Source organism: Dasypus novemcinctus, chromosome 8 (genome assembly GCF_030445035.2).
Source record: "Dasypus novemcinctus isolate mDasNov1 chromosome 8, mDasNov1.1.hap2, whole genome shotgun sequence".
Taxonomy (NCBI): domain Eukaryota; kingdom Metazoa; phylum Chordata; class Mammalia; order Cingulata; family Dasypodidae; genus Dasypus; species Dasypus novemcinctus.
This window is the reverse complement of record NC_080680.1, coordinates 105,736,672-105,750,578: the sequence shown is the minus strand read 5'-3', so window position 1 is coordinate 105,750,578 and position 13,907 is coordinate 105,736,672. Positions and strand designations below refer to the sequence as shown.

At 55.6% G+C, this 13,907-nt stretch overlaps 1 protein-coding gene across 7 annotated transcripts in view; it reads right to left on the bottom strand.

The window, feature by feature from the left end:
- AKNA (AT-hook transcription factor) overlaps nucleotides 1-13,907 on the bottom strand; it is a 51,454-nt gene that overhangs the window by 19,630 nt on the left and 17,917 nt on the right. For all 7 annotated transcript variants that reach the window (XM_058302502.1, XM_058302499.1, XM_071217036.1 and 4 more), the window contains exons 3-9: nucleotides 12,713-13,785; nucleotides 10,861-10,935; nucleotides 7,039-7,195; nucleotides 6,206-6,360; nucleotides 3,602-3,661; nucleotides 1,514-1,644; nucleotides 807-1,014 (exon numbers count right to left, since the gene is read on the bottom strand). In XM_058302502.1, coding sequence (XP_058158485.1) covers nucleotides 807-1,014; nucleotides 1,514-1,644; nucleotides 3,602-3,661; nucleotides 6,206-6,360; nucleotides 7,039-7,195; nucleotides 10,861-10,935; nucleotides 12,713-13,785 — 1,859 coding nt within the window. The remainder of the gene's footprint in view (nucleotides 1-806; nucleotides 1,015-1,513; nucleotides 1,645-3,601; nucleotides 3,662-6,205; nucleotides 6,361-7,038; nucleotides 7,196-10,860; nucleotides 10,936-12,712; nucleotides 13,786-13,907) is intronic.

Genomic DNA, 13,907 nt, shown 5'->3' with positions numbered 1-13,907 from the left:
AATGGTTAAGATGGCACACTTTATGTTACATATGTTACCACAATAAAATTTGGAAAAGAAGGAATTTGGAGGCATAGCGACCCCACCTATGGGGCTATCCGCTGTGTGACCATTTCATGATCAGTTTGTTCGGTTACAAAACAGAGATAACTGTCTCCTAGAAGGTGGTTGGGGGGGACCAGGGAGAAATTGCCGAAGCCCTCCCACATGCATTCCTCACCCAGGGCTCCCTGTCTTCCCGAAGGGCTCCGTCACTTGTCTGGTTTTACAAGGTGAAAGCCTGGAGGTCATCCTCGGCTCCCTGCCCTCAACTGCCATCCACATCCAGTCCAGTCAGATGTACCTTCCAAACTTCTCTCAAGTCCGTGCACATCTCTCCATCTGCCCTGCCACCTCCCCTAAAGCACAGCAAGAGCCTCTGACCAGTCCACCTGCAAATCTTCCTATGTCGTCCCCAGCGGGAAAAACGAGCAGAGCTTAAGACCTGGACTCCACCGAGACCCACATTTCAGACAACTGTCCCTCACTTCCCACACTGCAGCCACAGGGCCTTTGCACAGGCTGTCTCCCCTGCCTGGATGGCTTTTCCCTTTCTGTAACTAACTATGTAACCAGTTACACCCTCAGTAGGCAGAAAACTCCGTGAGGGTGGAGAGAACATTCTGGGTTGTTTCCCACTGAACGCCCAGCAGGAATCAGGGGTCCTGGCACATGGCACACACTTCATACGTATTCTGTGAAAGAATGAGCTAATGAAGACATGAACGCATGCAGGATCAGACCCGCAAGGCTGGGCAAAGGGTTACCTGAGGGTAGGACGTCTGGGTCGCTGGCGTGGGGGCCTGTGGGGAAGGAGACGGCAGGCAGGCTGGCTTGCGGCGGGAGCGTGTGGCGGCGGGGCTGGCCAGAGCAGAGTCGGACCCGGCGCACTCAGACTCCTGCAGGCTCTGGTCCATGCGGTCCTTCAGCTCTTCCAGGCGAATTCCCAGCTGGAATATCTCGGCCTCCAGCTCCCTGGAACAGGAAGCATCAGCCCTGGGGGCCCAGGGTAGCAGCCATTGGCAGCCCCCGGAGGCGGGGACTCAGAGCAGAGGCCCCAAGGCAACCGCCTCTGGGGCCCATCTGGGCTTCTCATTTGTATTTCACAGAGAACTCGACAACAAACAAGATGCAAGAGGACTCCGCTGGGAATCCGGAGGCCGCGGCTCCATCCCCACCCTGCCACCACCACCCAGCTGTGGGACCACGGGCAAATCCCTCCCCCTTGGGTCTCAGTTGTCCCCCATAGGGTTTCCACTCACTGGGTCCCTCTCACTGCCGGGAGTCCAAAGGGACCCAAACCTCGGTTTTCAAGGATTCTGCCATTTGGATACGTTGCTAATTGGGATGGGATTTTTCTCCCTGTCCTCCTTGTGTATGAATTATGAGGACGAAGCACCTCCCTCCTGGCAACAGACGGGACCCAGGGGCCTGCCACCGAATGTCCTCCTGGGTCTCCCTCTCCAGCATGTACCTGCCAGGATCAAATGTCCCCGGCGTCCCCTGGGAGCCTGCAAGCTGCTGAGCCAGGCACTGCTGCTCCCTGCAGGCCTTCAGGTACTGCTCCTCTAGGGCTGCGTGGGCAGCCTTCAGCTGCTGGAAGCCCTGGAAACGAGACCGTGCCAGTGGACCCGAGTGTCCAGCCCCCCCGGGCTCCGTCCCGCAGACCTGGTGGGTGAGATGACACGTGGGGACCATGGGGACCACGGGACTCTCCCTGAGCCGCCGGGAGACAGAGGGCCCAGGGTACCCTGAGGACAAGGCCCTTCTGGGGCCACATTGGACAGAGGCAGAGGCTGGGATGGGAAGCGCTGGAGGCCGCCTGCCCTAGTCCAGCCCTCCCTCAGGGACTGCCTGCCATGAGTGGCGTGGCCAAGAGCCTTGGTGCCAGCTTCGGGGATGCCAGGCCTTCCTGGTAGCCCTACGAGGACACTCCGGGACAGCCCCAGTGTCAAATGCTCCATCACTACGAACTCAAAAGGACCCTACAGACTTGCTCATGATTTGTAAAATTGTAGGTTTCAGAAAATTAGTCCCTCTTTTCTCAAATTCTTATAGACTATTAAGACAGAGGATGCCATCAATCTCATCACAGTATCAATAGTGAAAACTAACATTTACTGCCCGTTGAAATCCTAATGAGAGGGGCAATTTAGCATCCTCATAGAGAGTAGGAAACTGAGGCACAGAGAGGTTGCTTCGGTTGGTGAAGGTCACACAGTGAGTGAACAAGTAACAGCACCAGGACTTGGACCCAGGCCCCCTGGCTCCAGAGCTCATGGTCCTAACAACTATGCTAGGCGCCCCCATAGTAAACATGGTAACAGCTAATGCATGGCTCAGACCATGGGAGCTTATTATTAATTATTATTAATGATCCCAGCTTATTAGCATCCTCATCCCACTCACTCAATGCTGAGGCTAGATCAAGGCCAAGGACAACCTAGGATCTACTGCCCAGTCAAGCCCGAGCTTCTGATGGCTTTCAAAGTCCCTGGATAGGAATTAGGATACAGAAGAAAATGAATGGGGTCGATTTTCAAAGACCTTTGTCAACTCAAAATGTGGCTAAACCATCTACTCATCACACATTTGGAAATGCAAAATGCAAAAATGTATGTGGGGCCTATATAATAGCAGGAAAATACCCAAGCCCTAACATTTGTTTACAGAGCAGGTAGGCTGGCTACTCTCCATTTGCCTCCCCAGGCCCTCCCGCACCCCCTCCCCACATGCTCTGTGCCTCCAGCACCCCCTATGCCCCCCTCCTACCTGCTGGCTTCCAGCTGGGTCTGTCCAGTGGGGGGTGCCCATGGAGATTGGGGGGTGGAAGGCTGCTGCCGCCTGGGCTTCCCCGTCTCTGGCCAGCCCCCCTGACACTGCCCAGTCCCTTCCTTCTACCCCTCCAGGCCCCGCTTTGACAGCTCTGTCTGCTCCCAACTAGGTCCCTGACTGACGCAGCAGGAATCTAAATTATGTATACGGCTATAGATATCTCAAAACACACAGAGACCGAAGGCAAAGGAAATAAGCCAATAACAGTTAGGTGAGGGGTCTGCTTTTTCAAATTTTTGGCAACTGCTTTGATACTTGCAAAAAAAGAAAGAACAAGAAAAACGCCTTTGCTGGTTGCCGACAGTCAGGCTAACCAGCAGGAAGCAGTGCGGGGCAGTGGCTATGGCCCTGCCCTGGGAGCTGGGCCTGGGCCTGGGCTCCGCTGGCTACTTGCTGTGTGGCCTGCGTGTGCGCGCTGGGCTTCCGGGCCATCCTGGTGAAACCGGGGTGATGACTGCACCATCTCCTGGGGTTTCAGGATGATAAAATGACGTGATGCTTTCCAAGGGCTTCCCACAGCCCCTGGCACACCGGCTTCATTGCTCAGTAAGCGGAAACTATCGTGACCTAACGAGCACTATCGCGGAAAGCTAAGCAGGGACCACTTGTTCTAAAAGAAGACACTATGTCTGGGATTCCTTCGTCTGTTTTTGCAGCAAACCACGCTGAGGAAAGCCAGCTAGGGGGACAGAGGTGGTGTCAGGGACACATCCTGAACTGGCAGTACCTTGAGTTGGTCGTGGGCCGTGAGCCGTCCTGCCTGCATCAGCCCTTCAAAGGATTTCACCTGGACATTGGGAGGGGAAGGAAACACGCTCCGTTAGCCCAGACCTGGAAGACGGTCCTGCAGGCTCCAGCACTCAGCCCCGCTCACGCCTCCGCAGGAGGAGCTGGGCGGCCCGGGATGTCGCTTGTCCGCCAACCACAGAAAGACGGATGCCAGAAACCAAGGCCACCACAGCCTTGGGAAAAATCCAAGTGGAACTTCCAGAAGTTTACTGATGGCAAAGCACTCGCCGAGTGCAGGAAGCCCTGTGAGCAGGGATATTCACCGCAGCACGGCTGAAGGGTGAAAGCAAAGGGCCCCGACGCCTGCCCGTGGACTAGTACGCAGCCATCAGGAGGAAGGCGGCACGGCCGCGTGCTCTAATGGATGAGCTTTGCCAAGGTCTATTCCTCAGCATCAGATCAAGGTACAGGACACTACATACAGTACAGTACCATGGGTATAAAGTATCTTGGGGATATCTGTCATCTTGCATATGACAAACTACCTAAGAAGGAGGCACAAAAAACTGGAAACATCGCTTGCTTCTGGTGAGGAGAACTGGGTGATTGGGAGACAGGGGTGGGAAGATTTTCTAAGTCCTCTGTGTCTTTTGAACTTCAAACCAAGTGAATACACTGTCTGCTCACCAATAAATAACATTTAAGTTTAGGACATGAAGAAAGTCAAAGTACAGAATACCTTGCACTGCATGTGACCCTCTCTTTCTCTCTGTTTGTGGGGGCATTCAACATTTTTGAATGGACGCTCAAAAACTGTTAACGGTGGAAGCTTCTGACGTGGAGGACGGAAGAACAGAAGGACAAGCGGGGGAAGACTTACTTTTCACTGAATAAACCCTTTGTAGCATGTGTGGCTTTTTTACCATGTGCTACCTTTACCAAAAAATTGTTTTTTAATTGAAAAAAATGCAAGTGATGATTTGAGGGGTCATTTCTAGGTATGCTCTAGATTAGTGCTAAAATATAACACAGATATTTAGATAATTACTTTATGTTGTCTTATAATTATATAACTTATAGAATATATAAAATAGAAATCTAATGTGAGCCACGTACATAAGTTTAAATTTTCTAGTAGCCACGTTAAAATACAAAAAGAAAATTAATTTTAATAATGTATATTAACTCAAAATATTATTTCAACATGTAATCAATATAAAAATTATTAATGAGATAACACTATATTCTCTTTTCGTCATACAAAGTCTTTGAAACCCTGTGTATATTTATACCTGGCTGCCTTTCACATGTGGCCAGGGGCTCCCATACAGGATGACACAGCTCTATGGCAGTTAGTAAGGTGAGCAGACCCTGGCCCAGCTCCTGCCCAGTGTCACAAGGTATTTTTGCTTTACTTCATGGACAACACAGAGGTCTAAGGGAGAAAGGGCTCTGCAGGTCCAGGACCAGGAATGATGGTGAGAAAAATGAAATGCTAACATGCCACAGCACAGATGAACTTTGAAAGCATTAAGCTAAGTGAAAGAAACCAGGCAGGAGAGACCACATATTATATGATACCACTTATATGATACGGACGGAATCGGTAAATCCATTGAGGCAGAAAGTAGCTCAGTGGTTGCCAGGGGAGCAGGGAGGAAGGAATGGGGAATGACTGCTAATGGGCATGGGTGTTTCTTTTTGGAGGGATGAAAATGTTCTAAAATTGGTTTTGGTGATGGTTGCACAACTCTATGAATACACTAAAAGCCAGTGAATCGTGCGCTTTAAATGGGTGAATTGTACGGGATGCAAATTATATCTCAAATAAAGCTGTTACAAAATGAGAAAGAATGGTGGTATTTCTCTAAAGGAATTGGTTTGTTTTATGGAAATGGTGAAACATGGAATTATTGCTTTTCCCTTTTTGCCTCTACAACTAGGAAGCTCAAAGCCAACCATGTATCTCTGGTAAAGGGCTCAGGGCCTGGCAGAACATTTTGTTTACTCTTGTCACCCAGAGTTCATTCTTTTTTTTTCTATCCTGACTTTCCCCCTTTGCCCCAGTTTCCTCACTTCCATTTTCAGAATGTGGTTTCTAATGCACATGTTTTTCATAAGTTGCCTTAAAGCACTTTTGGAATAAGGCCAAGTGTGCGTGTATGAATTGACCTGCAAACAATTCAGTTACTGGGACTGAGGAAAATGTAAAAGCCCTATGAGAGGCAACTAAGAATTGATTTCTGTAATGAAATGAACTACGAAAGCGCAGCAATTTATTGTGATGAGGAAAAGGTACAGCAGAAGTTCCATTCCCCCCTTCCAGGATCTGGCAAGAGCTGAACGTCTCCCCTGAGAGCTCATCAGGAGACACTTTCAGGCACAACTGGAGGGACTGCGATGAGTCTTAGAGCCGAAAGCAAAGGCCGTGTGTCTGTGTGTAAACCTAGCCCGATGGTCTCCAAAGCCAGCAGAGGCTCAAGTGCTGCCACAGCTGAGTTAGCTCCGGCCCAGGGCAAGGGAGGGTCAAGCAGGGGGCAGAGAGCCTCTTCCCAGCAGGCCAAGGCTCGGCTTTCCCGGGGCCAAGCCAGAACCCACCTACCTTGGCCAGGAAGCTGGCGGCCTGAGAAGCCAGGGCCTGGGTCTGCTCCACTGAGGGCTGGTCCTTGGCCTCGTCCCGGCTCTCGGGAAGCCAGGCTGGGGTGGGGGCATCGGTGGGCGAGGAGGGGCTCAGGTCTCCTCGAGCCAGCTGCCACCCTGGAAGGCACAACCCCTGAGCGCCAGAACCCGCAAGGGCCCCTGATGCCGAACCTCAGAGCCGCCCCCCGGTCACCGGGTTAGAGCTCCGTAACCGCACAGCCGTGTGCAGGGCACAGCGTCCCCTGTCACAGGTGAGAACAAGGCCGCACAGCGGGGAGGCGTGGTGCCAACAGCAGGTCTCTGGGGTCCTGGTCCTTATATCTTCCCCTTCAGGCCAAGGTCATGGGCAATAGCGTGGGCTTGAACTCAGACAGACACGGTTCCCGTCCTGACCGGTCCACTTTGAGCTGTGCGACTTTCTGCACGTCACCTCTCCTCTCTGAGCTTTGGTCTTCCTAATCGTTAATCGTGTGGACCTCACTGGGTAGATGTGGGGTCAACTGAGGTCATGCAAGGACAGGGCCTGGTACCTGACTGTGGGCTCCCCAAATGACACTGCTCTTTGTTATGCAGCCTGCCCAAGGCCCCCTAGCTGCTAAGTGGCAGGGCCGGGACTGGAGGGCTATGCTGGCTCTGGCGCAAAGTGGGGACGCTGCCCATGCCTGTCTGACATCAAGGCACAGAGCCCGGAAGGGGACCCACTTTCCCTCCTCGGCCGACCCGCAGCCAGTGCCATCCCCGGGAGAGCAGTCACAGCAGAAGGGGCCCTGTCCTCAGGTCCCCTCCCTGACTCACCTGAGGTCGCGGGGGCCTGCGGGGCCTCGGGGGGGCCGGGCTGCCACTCTGCCGTGCGGGGCTGGGGCACGGTGAAGGACAAGACCTTGGTCCCCTGGGACACCTTCCCCACGTGGATGCCCTGGCTGGGCTGGGGCGGGTCCGAGTACAGGTGCACCTGTGGGGGAGGGGAGGCACGGGCTGGGTGCTGGTCAGACGCCCCGGAAGTCCCCCTCGCCTTGTAACAGTAAGTGCTGCTTTCACCTGCAGCCCTGAGGCGGGGGCCAACCCAGGGGAAGGGCTGTCTCGCTCTTTAATTCTCTTTATGGTGGTCCCGAAGGGCAGGAGGGGTGGAGACCATCACCCTGTTTTACAGATGAGAAAACCGAGCCTTGGAGAGGGTAATTACTCAACATCTCCAGCTATGAGCCCTTGAAGTGGATTACAACCCAGCTCTGACAGCAGAGCCTCTAGGGCTTTCCACTTGACTAACAACAATAATAATTTTATCTCTGTGTTGATAATAACAGCGGGCTAGTAGAACCAACAAGTGAAGGGACTAATGGCGCAGCCGCGCGCAGGGCACCCTAAACGAGCTCTGCTGCCCAAGTCCGGGCGTGGGCGGGAGTGCAGGGGCCTGGTTTCCCGGCCCTCCGCAGCAGCCTCCCCTGCTTAAGCTGCTCTTCACGCCGGGCTGTGCAGACAAATCTACTCCCGAGCGAGGGCCAGTCACCTGCACGGCTGGGAGCTGGTGCCCCCCCACTTCCAGGGCTGTGGGGCTGGATGAGAACAAAGCTGGATTTGAATAATCCCCTCGGCCATCTGCTCAGACCTGCCTATGCGGGCTTGCCCACCCGACTCTGCTGCTGGGGTGACCCAAATCCCGGGGGGCGCTCCTCTGCTGAGCTTCTGCACCCACTGCCCAAGGCCCAGCCCAGGGGGTGGGGGGTGACTACCGCCACCGAGGCCCCCTTTGTCTGCCGGACCAAGGAGGAGCTCGAAACAGATGCACAACCCTGGGCCGCAGGCCACGGGGAGGACGGGGCTGGGGGGACGGGGCTGGGGGTGGCGTGGGCGGCTGCCGGAGGCTAGGCCTCTACCTCCCAGCCCCCCGCCAGCGGGTCCCTTAGGCTGGGGGGCCCCAAGGGTGCACTGAGAACGTTCCTAAGGATTCTATGGAGGGTGGGCCAATGGGTTTGGAAAGCTCGGGTTAAACCAATGAATATTCTCTTCACAGAACCATTACTCACAGCCTTTAACATGCTAATGTGCTCTATGAATGGGAAGAGGGAGGGGCAGGGAGGGGAGGGGAGGGGAGGGGAGAGAGTGGGGTGGGAAGGGGAGGGCAGGAGAGGGGAGGGCCCTTCCCCATCCTGTGAACACAAAGACAGAAGCAGCGGCCATCCAGACACTTGGGGAGAGGGGGTTTGATGCCATGCCCCCAATTTTTTGGGGGGGTCATTTCTGGTCTCAGCCCCTCGCAGTCACCCAGATCCCTCTACGGCCGAGGTGGGGGGTAGGGGTGGGGGGAAGTAGCAACAAAGCAACGAAGGAGGTGAGATCACCACGAACTCTGGGCGGAGGCCAGTGTGAAGATAGCTGGCCAGTGACTCCGACCGGTCCTGCCCCTGCCCCACACCTGGGCTCCCCCGGCCTGCCCTCCGCCCCCGCGCCCCGGCATCCCTGCACCCCCACGCCGAGCTCTCGCGCTGTGCTACCCGGGGTCTGAGTACGATGGCGGCCAGGCCCAGCAGTGTGGTGCCGGAGGATTGTAATGAGGGAGACTGACCGGGAGAGCTGCTCTGCCTAAGGCACCAGCACTGCTGGGCTGCAGTCCAGCTCTGGCATCTACTTACTAAGTGACCTTGGGCAAGTTACTTAACCTCTCTGTGCCTCAGTTGCCCCAACTGTAAATTACGTAGGATGGTGGCCAATAAGCACCACTTTTTATTAATATTACTGTACTCTCCCTTATTCTGCCTTGGCCCTGAGCCTCTGCACGTACCGCAGTCCCCAGGCCTTCCAGGCTTACCCGGACATGGCAAGAAGGGCACTCCCTAAGGGATCCGACTGTGGTTTAATTCCCGGCTTTGCCTCTTACTGTGGGATGGAGCAAACCACCCCACCAGGCTGAGCCTGCTTTCCCATGCGGAGATCAGATGGACAACCCTTAGCCTGGGGCCTGGCGCCTTTAACTGCTCCGCAGATGCTTTCTCCTTCCCGGTTGCGTCCCCCTCCCCACACCCTCAGCCTGGCTCCCTCTCAGCTTGGGCTACCCCTGGCCCGGCGGCTGAGTGGCTGAGTGGCCTGACGGGGTTCAGCAGGTCGCCGGGGCCACCCCCACCAGCTCTGCTGGAGGAGTAGTAGCTCCAGGGCGGGCTCTGAGCAGGGAGTCTCTCCTGGGCCCCCTAGCCTGGGGGACAGGGCTCAGAGCCCTGGACAGAGGGGGAATCTGCTCCCGCCTGGCCGGGGGCAAGCCCCCTCCTCCCTCTGGGGCTCCGCACTCATCCTCCCTGTCCTCCCCCAGTGCGGCCCTCCCAGGCCAGCCTCCAGGCCCTGGGGAGGGGCCGGCAGGGCTCGCCTGTGGCTAATTCCTCTAAGAAGGCGGAGGGAGAGGAAGGGAGGGTGCAGGGCTCCAACCCGCAGCCCTGTCCTCCAGGACCTGTTGCTTCATCCGCAAACTGGGGAAGCCGAAAGCTTTGGGCCCCGGGACCTCCTCTTTCTCCTTGGACCTCCTAGGAGCCTGCAGCCAGGAGACTGTGAAGGACATTCTCAGCCTCTCTCAACCGCCCCGACCCCTGGCCCCTCCGCCTCGATCTGGCTCAGCAGTTCCCTGGACTCTGAAGGCGCTTTCAGACACCCGCTGGCCCCAGGAGGCAGGGCTCACCACCCCCATTCCAGGGGTGCCCAAGAGACCAGGAGGGGAAGGGGCCTGCCTGGGTCCCACAGCAGGTGGGGATGCACGGGAAGCCCTGCTCCTAGAGGAGGGCCCCTTCTGTTTCCTCAGCGTGGAGGCCTCCGCGCACCTCGGGAAGGGGCTGTCGGTGGGGGAGGGCTGCACCCCTCAGGGGCAGGGGAAGCATGATGGGGAGGAGGCTGGGCCTGGGCTGGTGAGGGCGCAAAGCAGGTCTGCATCTCACCTCCCACCTCTTCCCTCTCTGCGGCTGCATCGGCTGCATCGGGTGAGGGGGAGAGGGGAACGGGCCGGAAGCCACTCTAGGCTGCAACAGGTCCCACTTCCTGCCTCAGCTCAGAAAAGGGGAAGGTCCCAAGTGCAGAACCTACAGCCTCCTCCCAAGATGGGGTGGGGGCTGGGGCAGAACGACAGCCAGCTCTATGCCTGGAGGATGGACTGCCCCCTCCACGCCCACCCTGCCACACTCTGGGCACGTGGCTGGGGTGGGCGAGATGGTGGGGGAGAAGAAAGGCAGGGGTGTGGCCCACCAAGGACCCGACCCGGGAAACAAGTACCGGGTGCTGAGCAGAAGTTCTGGGCTATGCCCTTGAAGCTCAGAGAGCCTAAGTAACTTCCCGAAGGTCACACAGCTGGTCAGGAATGGAGCCTGATTTGAGCCAGGTCCCACCTAGAAGTTGAGAGCTTCTGGTGAAATTCCTGGGCTCCCTGGAGTCTAAGATTCAAGGAGGGCAGGGAGAGATTCAAGAGGGCAAGGTCACTGCCCAAGGTCACAGAGCGACCTTGCAGGAGACTGGGGACTGGGTTTCTACTCTCCCCAGGGCCTCAGGGGCTGCAGGAGGCAGTGGGCCCTCCCTAAGACTATGGAGTAGTGTCATCCCCTGGGGGACCCAGGCCCACACCTCTGCCCCCACTGCCAGCCTTAGTACCTTGGCCCCGAGACGCAGCTGGTCGATGGTGTTCTCAGCCTCGGCGTACTTGGTGAGGAGCTTGTGGTAGTCCTCCTGCAGGAGAGGGAGGGCCATGTGGTCTCACGCCCAGAAGCACAGCACACGGCCCCGTGCCGAGACCCCGGCAGGAACCGACCCCAGCACCATGGGGTCCCTGGACGGGAGGCTCCAGCGGTGGGAGCTGAGCCGAGCTCACACGCGCTGCGGACCTATTTTCCCCCATGGCCACCTTCTGGAGTATTAGAGGTGGCAGGACTCTCTGCCAGGCCCCCTTCCACCATATGGGCCACACAATGAGTCTGCGTTGAAAGCTTTGTGGCGGGTTTACCCTGACGCATGACCCCCGTCACAGAGGACTCTGATTACTTTATTTGTTCCAGTTCCCTGCCCATCTGTCAGCTCCATGGAATAAGGCTCACATCTGTCTTTTCCACTGTGCCATTCCCAGTGCCTGTGTGTGCTTAAATAGGTACTTGATAATGAATGACTGAACGAATTATCCAAGGGTCCCTTGGTAGAAAAACAGATTTGAAAACCACAATTCTATCTACTCCAAGTCCTACTTGCCTTAAGCAACACCAAAGGGTGTCATTAAAATAAGTCATCACATACAGGAAAAAAACAAATTTCACTGGTCACTTATAAAAAACGAATTTCACTGGTCACCTTTGAAGGATGCTAGGGAACTAGTTCATGGTCCAGAACGCCAGTAAATAAAAGGATGGAACCAAGCACTGATCCTCTTTCCCAGGGGAACAACACCTTGGTGACCAAATAGTTGACAAGGGAAGTTTTACTTTACGGAAGTGCAGCAGATAAATGCCGAAGGAACAACAGCATTAGAATCCTACCATTATGTCACTCCAAATGAAAGACTGGACCTGGGCAAGGAGCTCCAACATCACAAAGGAGAGACGAGTGGACGTCGTGGCATCCTGAGGGACGCACACTGACCGCCCAGGAACTGCCCCTGCCAAAAACGTCCCTATCAGCGCCGAGTTCACACTGTAGAGGGCAAACAGCCACATGAAAGATCATGACCGGATAATTACAACCAGAAGTCTCTAGCTCTGAGGCCACACATTAGGATATCATATCAGGACATCAGCAAAGCCAGAATGTAGGAAACTCTTCAGGACAGACCTGGTTTCCTCAACAGGTGAAATGCAAAGAAGAAATCAGAGGGAGGAGAGACCCATAGATTCAAAGAGACTTGAAAAGAAAAGAGAGAGACTTGAAAGGCACAGTGACCAAACGCAATTATGGATCTTGTCTGGACTCTGATTTGAACACATTGAAACAAACTATAAGACACACGGGGAGATGGGATATCTGGATATCTGATACATTAAGGACTTGGCATGAATGTTTAGGTTTGATAACGGAATTGTGGTGATGGTAAAATAGAATCCTTGTATTTAGAGACATACTAAAAAATTGGAGGATAAAATGACCTGATGTCTGAAATATGCTTCCAAATAATCCAGTGGGTTGGGGGGGAGCGGTGAGCCATAGTTGAAAAACGTTGCCACCAGCTGTTAATTGTAGAAACTGGGTGATGGATATATCCAGGTGCATCATATTATTTTCCCTCTGGTGTATGTTTGAATCTTTTCATGGAAGTGAAAAACAAAGCGTTATCTTTGCAACATGAGCAAAATCATGGCTCTTTTGTGAACAAAGCCTGGGTGCGTTTTCAGGCTCCCCCCACCAGGATGGGGCTTCTGGCCCAGCCCCAAGGCTTCCCCACCGCAACCAGACTCCAACCCAAGCCCGCAATGCCTTGGTGACACGTCTCCCTTCCTGGGCCACGGAAATGAGCCCTGCTTACCTGGAGCTGATGGACCAGCTCAGTGGCTTGTTCAGGCGTCTGGAATTCTTGGGGTACCCTGGTGATGGGGTGGGCAGGAGGTGTGTCCTTGGCCGGGCAGGTTTCTCCACTGCTCAGCAGTACCTCCCGCACAATCTCTGCAGGCGACTTGAAGATCAGGGGCGTGGCAGGACCCTCACGCTGCCTGCCGTGGCCCCTGGCCTTGGGAGGTTGGTAGCTCTCATCTTTGGGGAACCTCACCCGGGGTCCCACCTTGGAGAAATCAGGAAGTGGGTAGTTCAGTTGCCCCCGGCCATACTTGGAAGCATCAGAAGAGGAGCGGGTAGCCAGAGTGGCTCCCTGCCTGGGCGGCCTGAGTGGCCTGGCCTGCCGGGCTGGCCTAGGCTGAGGACTCAGGGAGCTGATGGAGCCGGTGAATCGGGAAGGGAGTGCCTTAGTGGAGACCCTCGTCCGCTTCCAGGGTTGGTCCCTGAGCTGAGGGCAGGAGAAGCTGGTAGTCTCTCTCCACCGACCTCCAGGACACTGGAGACCCTGAGGCGGGGGTGCTGAGGAGTCTTGGAACTCCATGGGGGTCGCCCGAGCAACGCTTCCTCCAGTTCTGATGTCGGGGCTGAGGGGGTGGTCTTGGGGGCTCTGTGGTAAGGTTTCTCCCAGAGGAGGGGGCTGGGCAACATCAGCCTCTCCTGGCCAGGTGGAGCTGAGGCCATCGCTGGGGTGGCCGAGGCTCACAGTCCCACTGCTCCAGGACCCGGCCGAGTGGAGGCTAACAGGTGGGCCGACCTCAGGACGTTCCGATAGTTCGCTTCTACCAGCTTGGCTGCCAGAGACCGCCCAGCCAATGGCCTGCCCCTGCCCTGGGGCCACGGCGCTGGTGCATCCCTCCTCCTTCAAGCGGCGTCCAGCCTTGTACTCCACTCCTGGGGGGCTCTCCCCAGCTTCCTCAACCTCTTGGGGACTTCCAAGGGCCTCATCGGGCTCCTCTTCGGTCATGTCCAATTGAGGATCCCGTTGGGGGAACCAGTCGAGAGGCAAGTTGGAACTTTCTGGGCTGTCCACATCTTCTGCTTCAATCTCTGCAAAGACAGGTATGGACTCACTGTATAACCTGACCTAAGTCCCTTCCTCTCTCTGGGCTTACATTCCTCATCATGTGGTGACAGCAGGAATCCCAATGAGCCCCTCGCATGGCCAAGTG